The sequence below is a fragment of the Nesoenas mayeri genome (assembly GCF_963082525.1).
Source record: "Nesoenas mayeri genome assembly, chromosome: 3".
Taxonomy (NCBI): domain Eukaryota; kingdom Metazoa; phylum Chordata; class Aves; order Columbiformes; family Columbidae; genus Nesoenas; species Nesoenas mayeri.
The window spans coordinates 45,825,177-45,839,570 of NC_137544.1; the positions used below are offsets into that span (position 1 = coordinate 45,825,177).

The 14,394-nt window shown below is 42.1% G+C and overlaps 1 protein-coding gene across 4 annotated transcripts in view; it reads left to right on the forward strand.

The window, feature by feature from the left end:
• The window catches only part of LIN28B (lin-28 homolog B), a gene marked incomplete at both ends in the record, with an annotated part of 85,243 nt that extends 81,878 nt beyond the window's left edge, over positions 1-3,365 (forward strand). For all 4 annotated transcript variants that reach the window (XM_080341938.1, XM_080341940.1, XM_080341939.1 and 1 more), the window contains one exon: positions 2,996-3,365. In XM_080341938.1, coding sequence (XP_080198064.1) covers positions 2,996-3,365 — 370 coding nt within the window. The remainder of the gene's footprint in view (positions 1-2,995) is intronic.
• Positions 3,366-14,394: the final 11,029 nt, after the last annotated feature.

The window sequence follows — 14,394 nt, forward strand, 5'->3', positions numbered from 1 at the left end:
ATGCAACACTTTAGCCAGATGTTTGAGTTGCTTGGTAACAAAAAACATTCCTGAAAAGCTAAATCATAGTTTAATTGCAACCGCTTGTGATAGAGTTTGCTTTTATGGTGACGTTTTAGCGTCGATTTGAATAAATGCAGGGAATTACAATATTTTGCAAGTAGGATGTATTGATAAGTATGTATGCAAAAGGTGATGGAGGCCTCTCGAGTGGAAGCAGGGGCCCTGACAGCAGGTTCGTGGTCAATTGGTGAGGTGAAATGGTTCACTGAATTGGATAACACAGTGCATACCATAGTGACTGATTAAATTGATCTGTCCATGGCCACCCTGCTACTCAGGCCCTTTAATCTATTTTCAAACTTTTTTCTTTTTTAAACCACTCTAAATACATGTGATATGAGGGAAAGGAAGCAAGATGCATTCACAGCTATAAAATTCTGTATTCTGAATTAAGATAAAATGCACAATTTTCAGAATGTCTGCACACTCATGTTATATTGTGTTATACTATACTTAGCCCAGGAACAAGTATATTGCTAGAAACTGATGAAGAAAGTAATAATAAATATCATTATTTAATATAACCTAAATTATAAAAAATACCAGATCTGTGAAATCTTAAATGTATTTATTGGAGGTGGGGGGAAGTAAAACACTTGAGAATTTTTGTTGTTGCTGTCCTTTTGTTTTTCTAATTGTGAGTTATACTTCCTTACTATTTTATCCAGAAAGTGTTTTATTTTGTCCAGAAAGCGTTTAGAAACCTTGTTGGGGAAACATAGCTGAATCTCAGTTAAAAAGACTGAATGTTACTGTTAAGTGAGGGTTGCTAATTTGAAAACGTTATTTGGAAAAAAGTAGTCGGATATTGTTTAGTACCTTAATTTATTCTTTTTTTATTATAGGGGGAAAAAGCTTGATGTTTTCTTCTTAGGATGTTGGTATTTTACATCGTATTTATTATGTTCGTGCTAGGGAAATCAATACTAAACGACAATGGGGCTTGTACATGTTATTTTCTTCTTGGTTCAAGGGAAACTTTATGTTCTGTGTCTCTTCCTGTGATGTTTTGTAGTATATGCAGACAGCCTAGTGTAAGTATAGTCTTCAAATTCCACTGAAAAGTCACATAAAGCTTCAGTGGAGTGGTGACAGAAATGGAACCAGTTTACCTAGAATGTTATTGCAGTTGTCATCGAAGTGCAGAGTTCAGTATAATGCGTTTGTTTCCTTGTTTCTTATTAATTTTCAGGGAAGATATGACAATTTAATCACAATGTTTTCTGAAAGGATAATGAAGTTCTGCTCATCATTTAACTTCTCTAAATTATAGGTCAGTCTTGTAGGACATGACAGCATGCCATGGGCAACTTATACAACTGTTCTTTGATTTGTCTGTTGAAACAAAGATATGGTTAGTATCTTACTAATACTGAAGAAGTGACACAAAGAGGGAAGTGCTGAGGGATTGTTTCTTGGAATGGATTTGCAAATGTTTACAGCCATTTTGTAACCTTTTTAAAAATTACACAGATTTTATCAAGAGCATTTCTTTGGAAGTTAAAGCAAATTGTGTAGGTGAGACTCCAGCTGTGCATGCAGCTTTGCGTGGACTAAACTTCTTGGGTTTGTACAGACTAGTAGTTACCACAAAATACTAGCTGAAATAGCGCCTTGTTGCTTTCCAGGACATTTAATTAAGGACATTAATTAAGGACATAAAATATTTTTATGTGGGCCCGAGCCAGAACATATTACACTGTTTTGTACACATAGTTACAGTATTTTTAAATCCTTCAGTTGACTCCAATAGGCCTAAGTATTTGTGCAGTTGTTTTCTAAATGTTAGATTATAATAAAATAGACTGTGCATTCAGTGCGAGTTTTATAAAACAGAGAAACAGGAACTATAGAAAAATATCCAAAATAGAAAGCTCAGTGGTGAACATGACTGGCATAGGGTCACTTATGCCAAAGGAGTATAATTATTTCTTTGTATCGTGTTAGAATAACATAATGCAAGGGCTGGTGTTACAAAGCAAGAGGATTCAGTAAGGAATTGCTGGAGATTTCTTCAGGACTCCTCTGGCTAACGGGGTCCACAGAAGAGTATTTAGTGGATTTTAGTGGTTTTGGGAGCCAGGGAGGCCTGTGGAAGACATGGTGGAGGCAGCTGTGTCCCATGGCTCAGGGGCAGCCATGTCCTCTTGTAGGTGGCGTCCTGGGGCACAGCCACTCACACGCGGTTTGGGAACTTTGAGTGAAAACAAACCAACCCTGTTTTATGACTCTTGTCGGGGCTTTATTTATTTTCTTTTGAATCGAAACCGTTAAGTGCCGTGACAAACCCTCTGCAACGTGAAAGTTTGGCCCACACCCCTTCACTCTGTGCCTCAGCCGAGCTGGAGGAGGCGAAGTGCCGGGTGACCGGGTACCGCATCCCCAGCGTCTCTCCGCACGTTTCGCCATGGCCATGGCCCAGACCCGGCGACGGGCACGGGCAGAACGAAGCGGTGAGGAAGCCGCGGTGGCTGCTGCATCGCCTCGTCCCCTCGCCCCGCGTTGGTGCCTTGGAGCGCGGGTGGCCGCAGCGTTTGAACGCTGTGAACACCTCGGGGAACGGGGGTGCTCGCTGCGGCGGGATGCGCGAATATCTGGTGCCCTCTAGCGGGGCCGGGCCGGGCCCGGGAGGCGGGAGAGAGCCGGGACGCCAGCTCTCGGCACCAAGCACAACGTGGGTTTTGGCACCGGTGCGACAAAGGTGGGACGGAAAAAAACCCCACAAAACAAAAACAAACACCCCCACCATCCCCCCCCCACACACACACAAACCGCACAACCTACCACAGCCCGTGGCAGTGGGTTATGGGTGCAGAAGTCTCTGCCGTTTCACCCACAGACTCTGTGCACACTGAGCTTACCTGATGTAGCAAATCTTGCTGTTTGATGCTGCATTTTATAACGAGCTGTCTCTCTTTTTTTTTTTTTTTAGATGCTACAACTGCGGTGGCCTCGACCACCACGCGAAAGAATGTAGTCTACCTCCACAGCCAAAGAAGTGCCATTACTGTCAGAGCATCATGCACATGGTGGCGAACTGCCCCCACAAAACTGTCTCGCAGCAGCCCACTAGTTCTCAGGGAAGACACGAAGCCGAACCGCAGCCTTCCACTTCTGCTTTCCCGAAGGAAGGGGGAGGAACGCACGGGTACTCGTCTCCATCATACTCTCAGGAGGGCAGGTCGGAGATCTCGGAGTGCTCGGGCAGGTCACCGCAGGAGGCTTCGTCGAGTAAGTTGTCTGTATCGCCCGAAGAGCTGAGCAGAAAGGGGCCTTCTGTTCAGAAAAGGAAAAAAACTTAAACTGTTTGTCATAACTTTCCTTTTTCTTTATCCTCTTGGGATGTCTACCTCATGCAAGTACAGGGGAAATAATGTCATTATCAGTAGCTGACCTGGAATTTTAACTACTGTTGAGGAACTGTGAATTTTTTTTCTTTGATAGACAAATCACTCCAAGCAAAATACATTTGAGCAGGGTGCATTACGTTTTACCTTCTATATGTGTGTGTATGAGTGTGCACGCGCGTGTGTGTATATGTACATATCTAAAAATATATATTTTTTCCATCAGACCACTCTCCAGCTCCCACGAGACGTTACTGTGAAGCAATAGGCACAGTATCCACAAATGTTTCTGAACTCATTCCTAGAACCTATTTCCAAATGCATTCCACAAAAAGCAAACAAGAAAACCCAAGAAATCTCATTTTAAAACAAACCAAACCTGAAAAACCACACACAGAACTGAGATTAAGACCATTACTTCTGTTGTGAACCAAAGGATGCTTTCATATTTTGAAGCTGCCATATGGTACTAAAGATACTAAGACATCCCCCATACCATCAATTTTAGTAATTTTCTTTCTCATCTCCACAAAGTATCAAAAACCCTCCCCTCCCTGTGCCTGTTCAGGGCAGTGTTATGACTCAACACGGCTCTTATTGCCACCATCCTTTGTTAATAAGGAGTTTAAGGCTCCAGAAAAAGACAATGAATGTGTAGTTTCTGTGCTGGTTTCTCAAAATGTTTTGTTAAATTAATATGGTTGTAACTGTAATTTAGATGACTGTTGTGTAGGGGAGAATGTATAAGTGGTTACCAAACAGACCCTTTTGAGTGGTATCAGGATACCATCCTGTTTAACCTTTTGTATTCTGTGAACATTTAAGGGACCTTGGTGGCAGTAGTAGTAGCAGCAGCAGCAGCAATTTCTCTTGGTCCCGAGTAGTGCCCCTCAATTTGAAGGGATTTCCCCCATGTTTTCTGTTGAAATGCCACAGAGAGAACTCCCTAGGGATTTTTGTTCTTGCCTTCTGTTTTGGTTTTAAAGAAAGCAAAATGCAAAGCTAATGAGATCCTGGGCTAAATAGATTCTTAAGAGTAAAGGCAGATGGCTGCTTGCAGTTGCTCAGCCAGTCTCCCTTGCTGGTGATACGGCACGTGTGTAGTCAAGAAGGACAAGTGCCTGCTGCAGACAAGCCTTGGTGAGGGGACCTGCAAATTTGCCAGAAGCCCTGGGCATCATCAGCTTCTAGTGAACTGGAGACTGTTGCTGACCAGCCCTGGTTGAGCGTGCGCTGGGACCACACACTTCTGCATTAAATAGGAGAAAGATTGGTGGCCTCAGAGTGAGACTCCCTGGGCTGCAGCCCTTGCTCGGGGTTAATAGAGTTGGAGCCTATCAAAACTTCAAGTCGCTTTCCATTTGTAACTTCTGAATTACCAAGTCATACGTAAGATAACATACTTTGACAAATCCCATTGCGGATGTAAGTTAATTAGAGAAACCTGTATAATCCTTAACATTGGCAATAAACATAGGCTATTAAAGCTTGAAAGAGTCAGGTAGGTTTAAGATCGGGTAATCAAACTGAAGAAAAAGGCTGCGGCGAGCCAAAGTCCTACTCGTGACTCTGTCGCAGCCGATAGTTACAACAGGTATGCAGCTGGCTCATTACGCGGCCTCCCCCTTCCCACTTCTCCTGCCAGATGAGACTTTTACTGTTGCTGCTGCTGCTGCTTCAGTAAACAGGTAGTAATCAGACGCCTCAGTGAAGGGCATGATTTGAAGAAAACTATTTTGTGTGAATTCTTTGCCAGTGTTTGCGAGAATCTCGATGGTTTATACTGAAGTTCTCAATATGCTAATGCAAAGCTTACCTTTGACGATATTGAATGTGATGTATCTATAGAGAAGAACTTCCTTGCCTTATGTAAGGATAGTAAACTTATTTAAATTATGTAGACAAATCAAAGTGGCATTGCGTAACCTTCTAGCCGGTGTAAAAACCAGGTTAAACAGCAAAGATGCAAAACTTAGGTCACTTTGAAAATTTAAACCAAAGTTCCTTATAGAAATAGGCAATTGTGGATTTGAAAACTGGTCATTCCCTGTTTATATGTAAGAAGTTCAGAGCTGAGATAAGGTGATATTTTCAACGTGCAGATTTTTTATTGGTGCTGTTTGAAACCAGTGTGTGCACCGAAGTCAGACTGAACTGCTAAGAGCACATACCAAACCCTATCTTATTGTTGAAAGCTTAAGGTTTTATTTTTATATATTAGAATGTTATCACTATTACATAACATACTCAGGACAAAGAACTTTGCTCAGGGAATATACCACGTAATGTTGGAGTTTTTTTACAGAATAGTCTACAGACCTGCTTACTCAGAACAAACCAAATAGTCTTAGACCTTTTTATCTCTATATAAGTATTATGTGCTGATATTAGTAACTACCTCTGAGTTGACATAGACCTACATTTCTGATAATCAGATCTCAGCCTTTTGTATTATAAGTTCCTGTGAAATGATGAAGTGGTATTCTGTACTAGCTGCTTATGTGAGCATTTGTGTCTTTACGTTCACAGGGTCTGAGTTTTCAGAGATGCTGGGCAACCAACAGCTCCCACTGACTTCCAGTCGGAGTTACTGGTGCTTGGCTTTTCTGGGAGGTGAGGGATGGGGGACGAGGTCCACTTTGTTTACATAGGTGACAATAAAATTATTACTCTGTTTACAGCAAAATGCTACCTCATATTTACTGCATAAACACACCTTTGTGCTGCTCTAGCCTTAAAGGTGGCTGTTGATTTATGGTACATAGTTTTTATCTGTACTAAATATGTAACTGATAGTTCACCACTGCATACATTATGGCAAATACTTGTTTAAGATGAAGCATCCATTTGAAATGATGAGACGTTTCCAAACATTTATTTGAAGTTTTTATTTTCCTGTCTAAAGGATTACGGGCACTGTTCATGAAAATAGATACATCTCTAGAAGAGAGAAAAATGTACATGCCTAAGTTAAACATATAGCAGCACAAGCTGGGGCAGGTAACTACTTAGCACTGGGCTGCAGCAGAAAAAAAAATCTAGTTATACTCCTTCAATAGGCTGCTCCAAATAAGCAAAGAACCCTTTAAAGGAAGAGGCACAGACTGAGTTTAGGATTCTTCCTTCATGTCCAAGGACGAAATTAATATTCTGCAGCATTGGCTCAGCCTAGATTTCCCCTATTCACCAGCCTGCCCTTGCCAGAATGCTTCACAATAAAACTCGTTTGAGTAGAAATAGTTCAAATATCTGCTCAGAGAGATGTATTTTTCTCTTAACAATACCAGAGATAAGGGTAAACCTGGAACAAGAATATCTCTCCCTCCCATTCCCCCACTCCAGAATACTCAATTTGATTTAATCATAAGGGATGTTGTGAAGTATTTTGTTACTGTCCCCAAGGAGAGGTCATGGCATTTATTTACACGCCTGCAAAAGTTAGGCCTTGAAGAAAACTTGTATTTGGAGGCAGAGCCAAATAACTTTTGCATAAGCTGATGGTAAATCTGGCACTGTAATACCATTGGCAATGTTTTGCTTTTAGCCAGCGTTCAGGGAGTGCCAAACACCACATTTGGTCCTGCCTCTTCCCGTTGTAGGCCAGCTCTTTCAGCCCAGTTTTACTCTGCACCAGTGTTATCCTGGAGTTCCTGCTTAGTCATACTTAGTTTTGTGAATAGAGCCCCACAAAGTGTTTATAGATCTTGTAACATTCTTTGTAAGAAGAATTATAAAAGAACATGGGAAATCTCATCGAGTCTTAAATTTAATTTAATTAATTTATCTGTAAGAAATGTTTATCATAAAATTATATATGTATTCCCCTGTGCTAGATATAAAAGTAATTGGGAAGATATGTACATGTGCAGATGCACTGATTTTAATTTTCTAGAAGTCTTAATGAGATTTGAGTATTGGTTTAGGAATAAGCAGAGCCTTGTTAAATGCATCGATCTTATTTTGCTTTAGTATATCAACAGCCTCTTCTTTAAGATCCGTTGGTTGTGTTACCCCTGTTACAACTGTTGACTGTTAACAAGAGGTTGATCTATGAACACACGCTTCTTTTTTTATACTAAACCAGAGCTGTATGTTAGCAGCTTTGGGAGTGTTTTTTATGAGAATGTTGAAAAGTACCAAGGTATTTGCCACCATTGTCGTTGAACCAAATGTAAGAGCAACCATCTTTATGGAAGATAAGGGTTTTGACTACCTCTTGGATTACTAAATTAAGAAACAACTGGCTGACAAACATCACCAGACTGGCTTAAACTAGTATGTGTTGCTTGTGGTAATAATAACAATAACCATACTAGAGACCAAAGTGAACACTGATTTCTATATGTCTTTAATACTGTGTCTTATCTAGTGTTTTTAAATTATCTTCTGTAGTATAGATTACCTCATTGTCCATTTTGACTTGTATGTTGTTTACAAGGTGAAATAAAAGAAAAATCACTTGAATTTTATGTTTTTAAAAAAGACAGCTGAAGTTTTGAAGGTAAATTCACCTGTTTACTGTCTTGAGGGACTAAAGCACTGATTGCCTTTCTACATATCATGTATTTTATATTCTCATTTCATGCCTAATGTCTTTTTTTCCTGTCAGTCATGGATATTGTGAGGTTTAAAAGAATTACTTGATTGAAAATAAAACATATAACGTTGGCATTTACAGCGGGCCTCGAGTATTTTCTTTATTTGCATTATAAAAAAGCACTGTACAGTCACTGGGCAGCCTTTTCATATGCACCTACATTCACTTAGTTTTAGGATGTTGTCTTCGGAAAATTTAATTTTAGTTATGTAAGCTATTGTAGGGGGGGAGGGAGAAATAAATTATTAATGCACACCTGGATCATACTAACAATGCTGCAGAAATTGCACCCCAAACTCTATTCAGCTATCAAAATAAAACTGCAAGATTACAGCTTTTTTACTTACTCTCTGTAAGAATACACTGGACATTAAAGTTATCAGACATTTGGGTTATTCTCTGGGATGAAAACCTTTTAGTATTTAAGTCTCATCCCATCTTTATTATTTCTTCCATAATCTGTAATCTTGTATGTATCTATTACATGCTGGTTTTAAATTATTTGAAAAGTTGTTACTCTTTAGAAATGAAAATGCTGTCATCGACCATTACCTTGAAATTCCATCTCTAAATTACATGAAGTGTATTAGCGAATCAGATAGCGTTAGCTCATCATTGTGTATTAAAATATTTGAGGGCATGTATATGCTAGTTTCAGTGCCTCTTTTAAATATTGCTATTCATCCCCTATATGTAGAGCCCTGTATTGCAACAATCTCTACAAGGCAGAAAAGGTTTTTTTCTATTTGTACAAATGTCTGCAATGAAAGATTATCATCTACTCACTCCATCATCTCTTCTAGTCACATAAAACCTCATTTACTTCCCCCACCTCTAATTCATGGCCTCAGAAGACAGTGAGCTACAAACGTGTGTCCCAAAAATGTATCCTACCACATCCAGTCCTGTCCCCAACCCGTAGCCAAATGGTTTCATCACTGCCCTGGAATGGGGAAGAGGTGTGTCCGAATTCCCTTGGCTAAGATCTCCCACATGTCCCACTTCTTAGGTCAGTTGTGAGGAGCAAGGCTTTCTTTAAAACATCTTCGGAATGTCTTCTTTGAAGAACACAGTTCACACTGGGATGTTACACGTGCTCCTGGCCTGCCTGACCCCCGTGTTTTCAGGAATGGGAGGGGACATGTTGGACATGCCACCATCTAACTTCTGCACCACCCTACAAGATGACATAGTCAGGAGCAAGCCACCTTGAGGAGCTGTGAGCAGCTCTGGACAGTGCAAGAAGCCCTGGGAACAAGTAAAATTGAGAAACCTCCCCTTTAGCCGTGCCCAATAGTGGCTGAAACCAAAGCGCCTGGAATAGCAGCAACGCCTAATCCTTCCCATCTAATCTGTGATATGTGTGTGCCTTCCTCTCTCCCACAGCACCTACAAGTCAGGGGTCTTCATCCTTTTACCCGCTCTCCAGACAGTTAAGAGCTTATCTTCATGTTAAAAACATGTATCATGTGCTAAGCAGAGACAGATCATCAGGATTACCTAAACCCACTGCTGCAAGCCAACTCTTGCCTTCCCAGCCTTGCAGAGAAGCAGTAACTGACACATGGTATCAACAACAACACTGATTCATGCTAACGAGAAGAAATTCTTGGATTGAAGCTTCCTGATTAGTCAACAGATAACGTCAAAATCACAGCAGCCCTCTGAAATAATTACAAAAGCAGCATTTTCATTTCCTTTCCTGTTCCGTAGGTCTTAGGACTCCCGCTTCCAAGCTATTTCCAGCCTTTCTGTAACCCTCACTGCTGAAAAAAAAAATTTGGCTGTTTTTTTTTGTTTTGGTTTTGGTTTTTTTTTAGGATTGTATGTTTCCTGCAATCTGCTGGGCCCAGGAGCTGTTTACACAAACCAGTCATTGCAAAATCTCTCTTAATTATTTAAAGGCTCCATACTTATCTCCTTCCCTCCATACCAGTAGTCTTTTCCCTGATGATAAAAATATCCCAGATGCAAATAATTTCTTGTACTTTCAACTTGCTTATGTACTTAACACTATCCTGCATACTTGCACAGGAAGGAACCCCGTGGTGGAGAGGAGGGAGTTCATCCTGTGGATGTCCTCCTCTTGTTCATTAGTATCATTTAGGTGATGGCCTGATTAATTAATTTAAAGACCTTTTCAGCAAAGCACACTGCTGTGCCCAATGGCATCTGCTGCCTGCAATGCTGTTGACCTCCAGAACAACCTTGAGAGCAGGTTACTCTGCACCCATTGTTTTTTTGCAAGCACTGCCCTCTGCATCATTGCATAGTAGTTGCCATTAAGCCCCGGGCACATTTTCAGCCTGCTGATGCTCCGCAAACATGCAGCTGTTCAATTTCTGTTTCCCGACCATTCAATACTTGGCCCTGGGTGTTAATTGCTGTGCAGCACTTAGCCTAGATATTCCGGGCTGGAGGAGCCGAACAGTTCATAAACCAACACGTAAGAACTGGTGCCATTACTCCCATTTTACCAGCCAGGAGAAGGTGGAGTAGGCAGAAAGACTAACAAATACTGATCCTAGTTACCCATCTAGCTTTAGATGCTCACAACACTTTTTTTTTTCCCCCAAATAATCCAAAATTCAAGGCCAAAAAGTATCAGCTGTTTGTCTAGTTTGACCTGCTGCATGACAGTTTAACCTGCTGTTAAATTCAGGACAGTTACTATTGTATTGAATTTTAGCACTGAGCTTTAACTGGAGCCTTGTTTGCTTGGCTGCTTTAAGCATATTGTCCAGTTGTGCTTCAGATCAGGCCTGAATCCTCTTGGGGAAAAAAAGAGATGCTTTGCTCCATGACAGCTTGTTTTAATCACCTGCTGCTAACAAGTAGTGCCTCATTTCCAGTTCCTATGGCCTCAACTTCCAGCTCTTTGTCCACTAAAGTAAAATGTCTCTTTGTGCACCAGTAAGAAAATGCAAACCCCTTTTTTTATTTTTAAAATAATATACAAGACCCTATCTATATATAGAGAGAAATATGTATGTATTTTAATGAGGAATTTCCTACTCCTTTATCATCATTTTGAGAAACTTGCTACTCTCCTCCTTCAAATTCTTTCAACTTTGAGGCTGGAATAGCATATCCAGCTCTGGCTTTAAAACCAGCCTCTTGTCTTTGGTCAGGGAGACTGTGGTTCAAAGGTCGCATCACCTAAGGGACTAGCCCAACAACATAGTCCTACTAGCCATGGCAATATGGCATTCACTGGGCCACTGCTGGAAATTGAACACTGCCTTCCTCCCTGCAGGAGAAACAGCAAAAAGCCTGTAACAGAAGTGGACATTTCCAGTAGTAGAGATAATTAACCAGCAGAACAATTGTCTCCACAAGGAAAGGGGCAGATCTAGTTGGACTGTGTTTTCTTGCCTTTGACATCTTCAAGAGTAAATGGCCGGAGTTGATGGATCATTGCTGAGTAAATCTGTTACCTGCAGTACTGTACAAAAGTCAGGTTTTTCAGTTATTCTGACTTACTGCACGAATTTATATGGCAGCTGGTTGCAGTGCCACACTCTTGGTCTTCAGTATTCTAGAAAACTAGTTCTTTGGTCTTCTTTCCCTTCTAGAAATATGAATCACCCCCTAGGTTCTCTAAAGCAAGTAGCAAACAAACAAACAAACAAACAAAGAGGACTTTGGTTGCAGCATCAAAAATATTTGAGGCAGTCAGACTAAGCAGACATTTGGGGAAATACTGGCTGAAAGTTACTGGAGTAACTGAAAATGAGTTAAATTTGGAAGTATTTTGGAAGCTGCCTATGGAAGAGAGCAGAAATGCTCCCTCTCCCCCCAGGCAGCCCAGCAAGGGCAGGGGCTCAAAGCATTGCAAGCCCCTCTCCACGCAGCCCCCATTTCTTTCATCTCTCCTTGACCTACACTGACAGCTGTGACAAAAAGTCACAGTCAAGCCTGCTGAACCGTAGCTTCTGTGAAGTTTCGAGCCTGAGAGTTTCTGAAAAGCGGTTGTCTGGCACAAAGCTGCGCAGTGAGGAGCGGAGGCTCCTCTCACAGGGACCCGCTGCTCGGCAGCCGCAGCACGGGACGGGAAAAGGGGCAGGTGCAAAGAGCCACCCCAGCGCCCCCTGAGCCCTGGGATCTGCTTCTGTGATAGTGAAAGCCAAGGGGAATTAATGCAAAAGAACTACAGGAACAGACATATGATTGCAGCATCGAGTGGTTTTAAAAAAAAAATCTGGCAAAATAGGCTTACTGGCAGCTCCTGGAGTTTTGGGGCAGCCTGTGAGGGAGTTTCAAGAAGCACTAATAGGCTCAGCTCGCCTTCTGTCCATTGCAGTGATGCTCTATTTCCAGGCCAGGGACTTGAGTTGCTTCTCCCAAAGACTCATGAGGAAGTGATGGCCCTGAATTGGCCCCTGAACTAAAAGCTGCAGCTTTGTTCCCCTGAAGTAATTTTAGTTGAGCTCTTAGTCATTCTCAGCTGGCAGCAGAGAGTGCCATTAGCCATGTTAGCATATTTGGAAGTGATGTAACACACACACTCACATGCTAAAGAGAGCACATGTGGCGGGAGGAGCATTTAGGCCACCTCCCTGAGGCACCTCATGCTGGTCTCCTGAACCCCCCAAACAGGACAGTTAGACTGCAGGAACTTTGCTGTGTACAGCTTTTTGAATTACACAAGTGTTTTGGCCAGTGCATTTAGGAAGGGAAAGGCCAAGATTCTTCTTTTGATCAGCTTGGCTGTGCCACCCTTTTTTTTTTTTTTTGTGCTATTATTTCTCAGCATTGCAGTGTTGGATGAAACAACAAAAATATCCAAGTGAACAACGAACAGGCGCAAAAGTTTGCAGAAGAGTTTGTTACACATTAAGAAAATTGCATGCAATAAACTACAGACTATGTTAGAAGCATCATATACATCATTACCAGACAAATCACCCTGTTATTATTGAATGAGTCACCTCACTGTTCTGAGTGATGAAACAACAGAGGCACTTAGGCCTGAAAATGTTTTTTCCCCACTGGGGACAGCCCTATACATTCAGGCCAACCCCAGGCCAGGCAGCAACACATATGAAGCAGAATATGTCCCGCTGTTTCTCTCAACAGCTCTGCTCCAGGACAACCACTCACTTTAGCAGACATTTAAGTACCACAAACATCCCCACATGCAATTTTCTACCCCTCTTTCCTGTGTTCTGTTTAACTCTTTCCTTGAGTGCTTGAATGCTTTTGGCATCACACCTGCCCTGGAACATGCACTGTAGCAGCTCCCTGGAGCACTTCACGTGACTAGGTTTTATTTCGCACCTGTGATGTCTATGTATGTGTTGAACCCATACCACAAGCACATCCACTGCTGCAATGAAGGGCACATGTCCCCTCTGGGATGTATTTGCAGGCCATTAATTAAAGCAGCTCCCAACCCAGGGAACATCGTCACTCAGGCTTCCTCCTGCAGTGCTGTGCAATTGCTACCTACAGGAGGGTGCCTATGGCTGAGCTCAGACCAGACTAAGCCACCCTGGCTCAAAGAACAGACCCCGTCTTCTCCTCTGTGAAGTTCTGCTGTGGTTGTGAGAGCATCAAACCCACAAAAGTCTCCCTCCCTTCCCAGTGGAGCCACCAGCATCTCTTCCTGACACCAGGCTTTGGTGAGAGCATCTAAAACAAGAGTGTTTGTAAGGTGCAACTTTGGTAACAGCAGCTATGTCAGATTCCTCTTCAGGGCTATGAAGGGCAGCTTAAAACGTACAAGGTTTTAGTAACAAAGCAGTATTACAGAACCACAGAATGCTGGGATTGGAAGGGACCTCAAAAGATCATCTAGTCCAATCCCCCGGCTGGAGCAGAAACACCTAGAAGAGGTTACACAGGAGTAGGTGTGTTCTGTGTGCCATCTGGTTTTGTTCCAAAAACAAAAACGCGCGAGGATGGCATCAGGCTCCAGCTGGTACCACATGATGTAGCATCAATAACTGATCCTCGCCCAAAGTCCAGGGAGGCTAGTACCACTAGCCAGTACCACTGAGTGACAGCCGCCTCTGCAGAATACCCTTCCTCTGGACGCTGAGCTCTGCATGGCAACTCACCACTATCCCAGCTGGTTAAAGGCTGTGCATTGCAAAGAGGAACATAAAAACCTGTTCCTGGAAATTTCTGCTGATCCACAGATCCCAGAAAGCATCAAAGGAGGGGCAGAAATTCTAGCTCTCACATCCAGCTTTTAGACCAGACAGCAACATCTCTACAGGTAATGACATAAAATCTCCCGTATTTTGTCTACTCACAATTTCCTGTTGTTCAACTTGACAAGGTGGCAAAGCTGGGCCTAGGGTTCTTCCCAATTCTGCTGCAAGACAAACGTTTTGTGAGCACTTGGGCAACTGGTAAGTTTTTGGGGCTGGGAACAGCAAT